The sequence below is a fragment of the Populus trichocarpa genome, chromosome 5 (genome assembly GCF_000002775.5).
Source record: "Populus trichocarpa isolate Nisqually-1 chromosome 5, P.trichocarpa_v4.1, whole genome shotgun sequence".
Taxonomy (NCBI): Eukaryota; Viridiplantae; Streptophyta; class Magnoliopsida; order Malpighiales; family Salicaceae; genus Populus; species Populus trichocarpa.
Window position 1 is genome coordinate 2,598,193 of NC_037289.2, and position 11,454 is coordinate 2,609,646.

Below are 11,454 nucleotides of genomic sequence, written 5' to 3' on the forward strand. Positions count from 1 at the left end.
GCGGATATCCACTGGGAACATGTGGAACTCGAGCATCCATCTGCCAATAACTTGCTAGTTGTGGTGATCCTTTTCGTATTGTCAATATTCTTTTTCTTTTTAAATAAAATTAAGGTTATGCTCGTTTTGATTTACTCAAGTTAAACTTGTATAAACCGTAATTTGAGATATGAGTCGAGCAAAGTTCAATAACTTTAATCTAAATCCTTACCCCATCATGCAAAATGAATCCAGAATAAAACAAATAGAATTAGATAATTTTTCACAATGAGTATTCCTTAAATGCTCGAAATAATAATAACAATAATCATAACTTGCCAATCATCAGGTAAAGATTTTGAGTAATGACAACAAATCATTGGATTTTAGATTTTTATTTGAATAATAACCACCTACCCGCTTCTTTTTTCAAAAAGATTTCATCGAATAAATAATTTTTATTATTTTGAAAATCAAAAATTTTAATAAATTGTTCAAATATGATGCTAAAAATTATTTAGGAAAGAGAAATTGTTCAAATATGATCCTCAAAAAAATTATTTAGGAGAGAGCAAAGAGCTAGAGTGTTTTAAATCTGTGTATCAGGATTGAATATAGTTCAAGTTTCGATTCAAATATCATAGAAATCATAATCATAAATATTTTTCAAATTTTATCTGAATCCAAACCAATAATATTTTTTTATTCAAAAGTATGAACAATTTGAATTTGGCATCTTGACTCTTTAAAAGTATTTTTTAAAATTCATCCAAAAACACTAAAAAAATAATTTAAAACAACTAGGTTAGGAACTGTCTCATCTTCAGAATCAGTGGGATCAAAATTTGATTGATATAAGAAAATGTGTAAAGAAAGAAAAATTCAGTTGTACTGTCATAAAGCCCTTAACCATCGCTGATTATTTTTCTACATGTATGTTTGTAAAGCAAGATGAGCAAAACAAGTTCCAGTCCCACATTTGAAAACCATTGTTAGTTTTTCTGAGAAAGAGTCAAAAACCATAAACACCACGAAGGGGAAACCTCATCAATTGGTGATATTGTTGGGGGTCTAATTTCATTGCCATTTGCCTTTCATCTATTTCTATAAACTAATGAATAAAGGGATATCGACTTTAGTTACTGGGCTACTGGCAAACCTAGACCCTTGGTAGCAGGACCTTATGCATTAAAAGGGGGCAGAAAGGATCATAGCCTCCAAAATTGTACTGTTAAACTATATGCTTAGCAACTCAAACTTGGAATTCATTCCTCAGCATAAGAAAAAAGTGGCATCAAAAAATTAACCATTGAAGGATAAAGCAGATCAGTCTGAGTTCCTTTTCATCAAGAAGCATACCTTGGACAAAATTAATTCCTAACCATCTTAGTATTGTTGTCCCAGAGATTCAAATTGCTAAGAGAGAACAAGGGGACAAAAAATTTCTTAGCTCTGCACCACTAGTTAAGTAAAAACACAAAAGTATGGAAGGATTAGCAACACCTTCAAGCAAAACCAGGAGAACTAGATTGTGCCGCACCATAACCTCCTCCTCCCCGACCAAAGCCTGGCCTTCCACCAGAGCCCTGCAAGATCATAATAGAATTAGAAAAGTACGTGAAAAAATACTGATGGTGATTAAATAGGCATTAACAATTAGGGTTAGTGATGAAGTGAAATTACCCTAAATGCAGGCTGGTAATCTGCTGGAGCTCCTCCCTTCTCGTCACCTTCACCCCCTCGAGGCCCCCCTCGATAACCATCACGGTCACCAAATCTTGGGCGGTCTCCTTCAAAGCGAGGTGGGCCACTAGAAACCAAAGTAAACACCACATGTTAATTAGAGAATTCTAAAAAATCAATGAAAAGATAGGAAGACACTCAAAGAAAAGATAGGAAAACACTTAAAATCAGCAAATGGTCAGTATAATGTAAATTACCGGGGACGGTCACCAGGTGGGCCCCCAAACGGCCGACCACCAGCAGGCTTTGATTGTTTCTTCAAAGTGGCAGGAACAATTTCAGAGGGAAGATTCAGGTATGTCCTCAAAAACTCAATCCCATCATTGGTAAGGTACCAGTAGTAGTACATCCATGCAAATGTCTCACGAACATATTCCTTGGATTTAAAGCTCTGCATGAGCTTGATAACCTGGAGATTGGGAACATCAATCTCCGGGTGCTTTGCAAGGTTGAAATCCTTCTTTGCATAGCAAACTCCCTCTGCAGATTTAAGACAAAGTTAAGATAAAAGAATGCAGATAAGGTATATGATAAGACTAATCTTCCTTAGTCCCATTTGGTTAGCTTGAAAAAAAAATTCTCTGTTCAATTTAACTGATTATAACCAAAAAATAAAATAAATCAAAACAGGCAGGGCTCATTGGCAAAGATTCTCACTGTAGTTTTACTTTTGTGTTCCAACTACTGGGGAAAAAAGAAGAAGCAAGAAACAAGGGTGTGGTTATCTCATAACCAGCACAACAATCTATCTGGTAAAAGTACATTAACATCAGCAGTTCAGTAGTGGCTTAGGTGTATTCTAAGCCTCCATAGAACAAATGAAAATGATTTTACTTATTTTTTCCATATCACTGGTTTTAAGCCACTACCAGAAGCTGTAGCAGAAACCCATTAACTTAGCACCTATCCACCCAATGGGGAAAATCTATTCAATAGAGATTGGAATATTAGTTGCATTGTCCAAACTATCCAACGCCATAAGAACAAGGAGAAAACATTAAAAAAAATCCATTTGTTTGGAGAAAAAAGAGATGCGCCCAGTGTTAAACACATCAAAAGGAAGTAAAGGATGGGCCTTGCTTTGACATTATTTTCAATTTTTGCACAAGCAGCAAAGACCTTGTATGAATATATCCTGACGGAAGAATATATAAATGTGAGTTCACCTTACCACCACCACAGTTTCTCTAATCAAGTTGTCAACCTATTTTAGTATCAATACGTAATATTCTGAATCCTCATTACTAATGGAATCAAAATGATCTTTAGATTGATCAGAAGATCCCTTCAATTGGCTAGAATCCCTTCCTTGAAGGAAGCTAGATCTTGTGGAATCATATTGAATATTTGACACTACATTCCATGCCTTGCTGAAAAACCTATCCTTGTTTACTAACCACACTTTGTCCAGCCAAATACAATTCTCTCGATATGTTCCTTAAAAAATCTGATACATGCATATCATCCCCCAACTAAGGAAGAGGTCTTGATGGAATTGCCACATATGAAATCGAGCACAATTTTGCAAAGAAATAGCGCATTTCTTTCTCGAGAACCATTGCACAACATAATGTTTTTATTTCAAGATTTACCAACAAGCCCCAACAACAACTCAGCTTTCTAAAATCACAAGCAGTGAAGAAACTAACTCAAGAAATATTCGTAACCCAAGTTCTTCAAAATTCATAGCCAAAAGAGAACATTCTAAAAAAAACTTAGAAAGATAAAGTATTGCTTGGTGGGTAAGCAACTGAGAGTGGGATCAGAGGTGGAAAAACAGACAACAAAACATGAGAGAAAAAAATATAATACCTTGAAAGAGGTACTTGGAGATTTCTCTTCTGTTCTTTTCTGGAATAATCTGAAGATATCATCAAAAATAGAACAAGAAAACAGTAAGCAGCTAACTCACATTCGTATGTATGTGCTGATATGTTGAGAGAGCGAAAGAGAGAGGTTACCATGGTTGCGAAATTCAAGCCCCTTTCGTTTTTCGCAGCTGCGGAGATGAGAGAAGCTCTTCCTTTTGGTAGGGTAGAAAGCAGGGGACTTCGAAACCCTAGAGAAACGCTAAGTTCTGGGCTGGGTAAATGAATAGCCCTGAAGTTTTTTATGCGTGGGCTTATAATAAATCCAATCCATCCTTTTTGAAAGAAATTGACATCATTGAAGTTTTTTTTTCCTTAAAAAACAAAATTAAGTTAAGATACGTGGTAACGGTGCAACTGGTGCACGGATTTTTATTATATTTTTATTTTATTTTTTAAAATTAATTTTTTTATATTTTTAGATCTCATTCCAAAAATACAATTTTAAAAATAAAAATATATATTATTTTAATATATTTTCAAGTAAAAAACACTTTAAAAAACTATTATTACCAATATCACAAACACCTTCTTAGTTACTTCATGAATTCATATTTAAAAAACAAATATACACAAATTAAGAGAAGAGAGAAAATAAAAATTATGATCCATAAAAATAATAAAAATGTCTTCATTTTATAAAGTTTGACCGAATCAATCAAGTCATTAAAAATCCAATCAAGTCTATTAAGTTTCGTCAAATTAATATTTTTTTATTCAACTTAAATCAAGCTTAAAATCATAGATTTTTTAAATCAAGTTTAACAACTATATATAAAATATTATATATACAGGTTTTTATAGTTGAATAAAAATATATGTTATCATAACTAACATCTCCACTTTTTACAATCTTAATTTGAGATATAGGTGGTTTCAAGTAGGCTTGTTCATGGTTCGGTTCGGTTCGGTTTGAACTATAAAAACCAACCGAACCGAGTGACTCAAATTTTTAAAAATTCAAACCGAACCGAACCGAATTCCGGTTCAAACCGAACCGGTTCGGTTCTGTTAAATTCGGTTTTTTGGCTTTAAAACCGGGAAACCTAATCACCTGAATTCCTAAAATCCATAATGCCAAACATGAAAATTATACAATAGATTTCTTTCACGGAAGGATATTTTACATCAGATGATCCCTAATAGTTCCATTTCAATTCTCAATATATAATAATAAACAAAAACCAAACCTAAGGAAATCCCAGCATAATTTTATACGATTTCTCAGCAACATAAACATAATTAATATAAAAGTCAATCCTCCAATGAAATTCTAGTTACAGAAGAAAGTCCAACAAAATCAATCAGTCAAAATCAGGCAGATCTAACAACTCAATCAAAATGGAAAGGAGAAAGACGACGAATGAACTTTGTATTGAGAATTGAGCTCTTCTTTGAGCTCAAGGATTTCACCCTTCCTGGTTGTCGAGAAATACTTTGAATCATGACTACTCATGCTTGCCTGCTTGTTTGGCTCTGCAAATTTGTAAATGGTGAAAGACAGACGTGCGAGCGAGAGATAGAACAGAGACCGAAACGTGAAGTGAAGAGAGAAACCAAAGAGATGGAGATGTGGGTTTTTGTTTGGCTAGAGAAGAGACAGATGCAGGGGGTAGAGACACATAGTGGATGAAAATTAAAAGGGAAATGAAGAAGGGAAAACCAGTCTCTGGTCTGGGCGGCGACGAATGTAATGTTATTAGGGTTAAGTTAACTGTAGACTAGTATTTTATGGTTGGTGACTTGGTTCGGTTCGGTTCACCGGTTTCTGCTGTAAAACCGGAACCGAACCGAACCGGCAAGATTTTATGGTTTTAAAAATCGGTTTAATCGGTTTTCCATCTCGGTTCGGTTTTCTCGGTTAATTTTTCATCAGTTTTTTCAGTTTTCTCGGTTAATCGGTTTTTTTGAACACCCCTAGTTTCAAGAAGCCAATCTGTAAATTCTCCAAAATCCATGGTAGCGCTTGGAAGGACACAAGCCCAAGTAAAACTTTAAAAATGTGTTTATTAAAAAAAAATTAAATTAATTTTTCTAAATATATTTTAATGATTTTAATATACTAATATAAAAAATAAAAAATAATAATAATCTAAAAAAATTATTTTCAAATAAAATATATTTTTAAAAAATATCTTTACTGGTACAAGTAAAAGTAAAATATTAATATATTTGCATAGGCTTAGCCATTGATTTTCGTGCTATACTCAAGTGCAGGCAGTTTAGATAGGGTTACATGACGCTGGATGTTGAAAGGCTTGGATCTCTCCCATAAATAAAATTTGCTAATTGCTTAAGGTCTTCTAATTTGAACAAGTCTTGATATTCAAAATGAAGACCTTTGATACTAATTTCAGCACCAAGTAATATTAATTTCATGCTAAAAGTCAATGTCGCCTTCCGTCACACCTACTAGATGATTGTCTGTGTTTCCTTTTATTAAAAAAAATCATCTGGGTAATATTCATTAATTCAAAGCATTTATCTAGGAGTTTGTGGCAGTTTTTAATTAACATTGGATGGTATAATTAAAGAGAGATTAAAACTGGACTAATACTAAAGTTTCCCAGCTAGTATGCAAAACAATAAATGGAATGGGGAAGAAATACAAGAGATAGAAGCACTCAATCACAGTCATACGAAGCTTTCTTGAAGATCTCTATTGTGTGACTGAAGAACTGAAATTGTAGCTTGAGCTGATACTGCAAATTTCCATAATGGAGGCAGCAATGCATGGTTCAGGGTTTGAGGGAACAGGCATGTTAGTTTCCAGCATATTCACAATCTGATCCATTGTTGGCCTAGCATGTAATAAAGGATGAGCACAGATAAGAGCAACGTGCACATATTGTTCCATCACTTCTGGTAACCCCAGCTCAGGCAGGTTATCTTCGATGATGTCCAATCCTCTGCCTTCCTTGGCTAGCGACCACGCCCAATCTGTCAAAAGAGAAACATTTCCCTCGTTGTTTTCAGAAGCCTTTTTTCCACTCAGAAGCTCAAGAAGCACAACTCCGAAGCTGTAGACATCGCTTCTTTCGGTTAACGTCCCATACAAGGCATACTCCGGGGCGACGTAACCAAGAGTCCCGGCAACTCTTGTGCTCAAATGTGTCATTCCCTGTGAATTGAACCTTGCAAGGCCAAAATCTGCAACTTTTGCCTCGAAGTTGTCATCCAAAAGTATATTGCTAGCTTTAATATCCCTGTGGATGATTGCTGGATGTACCCCATAGTGTAAATACGCCAAACCCCGAGCGGTTCCGAGGGCGATCTTCTGACGAATCGGCCAGCTAAGTTTCATTTTTCCTGATTCGAAAAGATGGTTGTAGAGACTTCCATTATGCATCAAATCGCACACAATGATCCTTTGATGAGCTTCTGGAGGAACTTTTTGGGTGCAATAGCCTCTTAAAGCAACAAGATTGACATGCCTCACACTGGCTATGATTTCCACTTCGAGTGCAAACGTTGCATCGCCACTACCAGAACAGTTCTTGAACCTCTTGAATGCAACTTCAGATCCATCCGGTAACATCCCTTTGTAAACATTCCCATAACCTCCTTTGCCAATAATATTATGTCTAGAGAAATTCATTGTTGCCTTCGTGATTTCCTCGATTTTGAATTTGACTATATTAGTGCTTCTAATGTGCAATCCAAACCCAAGATCCAAACTAGCATCCTCTAGATCTGGACTGATCTTTTCCTTGTCGCTTTTCCCGTGTAGCTTCCAGCGTAAGCAAACTGCAATAAAGCCCCCCAAGACACCAAACACGGAACCCGCAGCAATGCCAGCAATCACAGCCTTGTGATGCTCATTGGTTGTGGACTTCACTGAATACTTAAGCCTGAACAAGCACTTTGCAGTTCCGGGATCGGTCGGTCCAAACCGATTAATAATGGCAGCTGCATACATAGACAGATAGCCAGAACAATCTGAGGCATTCACAGGTTGAGGATCACGAAGATACAGATCCCCAAGACTCAACAATTTCTTGGTACAAGAACCACAAGCAAGGTCATCATCCAGAGATCGATTACAATAAAGCTTCATCTCTTGCAACTTGGACTCGGGAAATTTGATCTCAAACTGTGCCACAGATGTAATATTCATACAGCCCTTTGAGATCCATCCAGCCTGATAACCACAGCCAGACTGGATATCAAGACCATCTGAAACCTCGCTAATCACGTTCCGATATGATTGCCAACATGTCTGAAATGTATCAGGAGGAGGAACAAAGGACCTGGCGGTTCGCAGATATTCTGACCGAACAAAACGAATTCCATCAGGAACGAATTGACATTGATTAGGCAGATCAATAAATGAATGTTTCGGACGAGCTTTACTGACTAATTCACGAATGACACTGTAGTTTAATGGGCAAGAGGCTTCAAAAAGGTTTCTGTTTGAGATTTCCCAGCAATTAGCACTTTGAAAACAGAATTCTGAAAGGGCTAAGAGCAGGACTAATTGAAAAACCTTGAACTGAAAGAGGAACATGTCTGAGTTATGGTTTCATAGGATCTGAAAACCATGATTCCAACCTGAACTTTCATGGGAATGGATAATCATAACCTTAAATCTACCTTTCTCAATGTCTCAGCCTCAATGACCTTTCTTGACAGTCAGTGATTGGGCGGCAAGAGATAGAACGAGTCTTCAACTTATTTTTTAAGCGAGGATTACTTCATTTGTCTATGCTGATATTGATTCCCTAACAACTGCATTCTTTGTAGCCCGTGTGACTTCATAGGATACTAATTTAACATATGGTTTTTAACACTTAGCTATGAACATGGAACCTTTTAAAATTATGAAATGAAAATTTTGAATCAGTCTAGGAAGATATCTAGAGGGATAATCTTTATTTACTGGTGAAGTTTAGCTTAGATGATGCTTTGTATTATAGTACATGTCATCTTCTTTGTAGATGACAAGGTTTCAACATGCCATCTTGCAAGGATGACCTGAGCTAAGTTTTGAATTGAATTAAAAATAATATTGTTTTAATAAAATCCAGTTGATCCAGCTAAACATGATCTAGATCCAACCAAATCAATACTAATTTTTTTAATATTATTTTTAATTCAATTCAATAATTCCTATCCTTTTTCAAGTCAACCGATCCGACAGCTAGGATAAATTACTCAACCTTCAAAACCAGGAACAGACTAAAATTCCCACAGGAGGTATTCAGCAGAAAGGAATGATGATGAATGCCGGCTCAACAAAAAAAAAATGGCGAAGGTCAAGGTCCCATGAGAATGAAATTGTTCTATGGGGAACTCGAGTTCTGGAAACATAATAAAAATTGGAACCAAAACGTGGTCAAACACGCCAAAAATCTAATTTTTAAGCAACATTAATGACTTTCTTCACACTCTACAGTTACTTTTGGAGGAGATTACGCATCCTTGAAGTTGAAGTATTCATACCTGATTTTTAAAGTTTTGAGACTCTTGAATGCTGATGCTAGGATCGGGTAATGTTTGGGATTGTATTTTAAAAAATAATTAAAAAAGATTTAAATTAAATTTTTTTTAGTTTTTATAACGTTTTAATGTGTTGATAAATAAAAAATATTTTAATATATTTTTAGATAAAAAAATATTTTAAAAAATATCTTAATTATACCACAATTTTAAATACTACCTCCCATAGACTTGGTTAATAATTTTATAAGATTCAAAGTGAAGCAATAAATATCTTTGAAACTTGCGTCTTCAAATTTTAATGTTATCATCTTAAATTATAGAGAAAAATCCTAATATATTATAAAAATTCTTAATTGAATAATTTGATTAAAAGAAAACTAAGATATCAACTATATATTTATATAGAAGCAAAAACTAACACAACTAAAAAAATCCAAAATTATATAAGAAAAATAATAAGAATTCAAAATTAAATAGAAAAGGAATTAAAGCAACAAAAATGGGAGTTTTAGGCCCTAATTTGAGGGAGTTCTTATTTTAGAATTTTTTTTAATTTATAGCTAGTTAACCTCTTGTAGAACTAGTTCTGTATAATAGAATTTTTTTAAAACAAATCTGAATTGACCCAATAGTTAAATATAAATTAAGTTATAGTTAGGCTACGATGTTTGACAAGTTCAATCTTCTTTAAAATTTTAATTTATTTATCTGATTCATAAACATACTTTGTAACGCATTCAACGTCACAAAGTAAATGTAATTACTTATGAATCAATTTTCACCTCCAAAAAAGAAAGATAAAATGTAGCAAAGCTAACCCACCCCTGAAAAAACTGGAAAATATTATTTGTAAATAACTATTTATCCGATCCAAGCCCTCAAGAGAATATTGTTAAAGAATATAGACTTCAGAATTTAATTAAAAAAAATTTGGATAAAATCCTGAAAATAATGGATGTAAAGATTTGAGGTATGTTTAGGATTGTAATGTTTTTCGTTTAAAAATATATAAAAATAATATTTTTTATTTTAAAAAAATTATTTTTAATATCATCACATCAAAACAATTTAAATATATATAAAAAAAATTTGGGACCAAGAGGTTTGCTCCATCTATGATCTCAGGTTCGAGCCCTGTGGTTGCTCATATGATGGTCACTTGAGACTTACATGGTCGTTAACTTCAGGACTCGTGGGATTAGTCGAGGTGCGCGCAAGCTGACCCGGACATCCACGTTAAACTAAAAAACTAAAAATATATATATATATATATATATATATATATATAATATTTTTAATAAAAAAAATTAAAAATTTTAAAACTACGAATTGCACCACATTAAAAAATATATATATATTTAATAATGGAGTACATTGTGCATCTCAAACGGACCGTAACATGATGCAAGCCCCCTGCAAGACTAGCCCAATTCTATTAGGAAGGTTCCAAGTGAGCCAGTGGTTAGGCCTTCTATTGCCATTTTTGGGAAGAAATCACAGGCAAAATTTAATCTCTATGAATGTTTTTTCATCGGCTTCCTTTCGAGTCAAGAATTCAAGATAAATTTGGTTAATGATAAAAAAATAAAAATAAAGGAAAGATGAATTTGGTATAGGTGCAATAACAAACCAATCAAAACAAAAATTACTGTTGACTACAAAAATAAACAGGAGACTTTCTCTTAATATATTTTTGAGATTTGGAATTTTTTGTAATATTCAATTGGATGCCCTTTTCACCAGACTCGACTGATTTAGACCTTGAATTGTTATGGATAAAAAAAATAAAAGAAAAAATTCCTAGTAAAAATCATGCATTAATTCTAATCAATTGAAGTTTTATCTTGTTAAAACTAGACGTTTCAACCCATGAATTTATTTTTTTTTTAAATAATATTATGAGTTTAGGACCCGTGAGATTAGTCGAGATGTACGCAAACTGGTCCGGATATCTAAGTTAATAAAAAAAAAACATATCATGGTAGCATTACCTCTACAAATTTGTAACTTGTGAAAAGATTAATCAAAACCCCACGTAAAGTTTTCGAGACGAGGATACTAATTAACCAACATAAAGAAGATATGCCAGTAATAAGTAAAATACACATAGCAATATTTTGGGAGATGCTGGCTGGAAGTTTTCTCCTGAGAAATCTGCCCAAACCTCTTACAAAGATGCCCAGTAATGCACTTCGTTTGCAGCAGGAACCAATTACGCATGCATCCATCGCAAGTTTACTGAATAAGAAGCCTAATACAAGCCTATGACGCATGCTGGCTATGTGCTTGCATGTAAATTTAGCCTATATTCTAGTGAAAGACTGATGTGAATGTTCATGGTGTTGCCGTGTTGGTTATGCTGAAAAGGGAAGGTGATCGAGCCATTAAATGCATGGAAATGGCTATTAGATCAATTCAAGAA

At 34.2% G+C, this 11,454-nt stretch overlaps 2 protein-coding genes across 2 annotated transcripts; both read right to left on the minus strand.

The window, feature by feature from the left end:
* Positions 1-1,268: 1,268 nt before the first annotated feature.
* LOC18098840 (40S ribosomal protein S10-1) lies at positions 1,269-3,855 on the minus strand. The gene is made up of 5 exons (XM_024600851.2): positions 3,684-3,855; positions 3,535-3,583; positions 1,920-2,202; positions 1,663-1,789; positions 1,269-1,565 (listed from the first exon to the last, which is right to left on the minus strand). Exons 1-5 carry the CDS (start codon positions 3,684-3,686, stop codon positions 1,485-1,487), a joined length of 543 nt encoding a protein of 180 aa, XP_024456619.1. The 5' UTR covers positions 3,687-3,855; the 3' UTR covers positions 1,269-1,484.
* A 2,260-nt stretch (positions 3,856-6,115) lies between these two features.
* Positions 6,116-8,240, minus strand: LOC18098841 (probable LRR receptor-like serine/threonine-protein kinase RKF3). The gene has a single exon (XM_024601066.2). The coding sequence runs from the start codon at positions 8,095-8,097 to the stop codon at positions 6,250-6,252; it is 1,848 nt and encodes a 615-aa protein (XP_024456834.1). The 5' UTR covers positions 8,098-8,240; the 3' UTR covers positions 6,116-6,249.
* Positions 8,241-11,454: the final 3,214 nt, after the last annotated feature.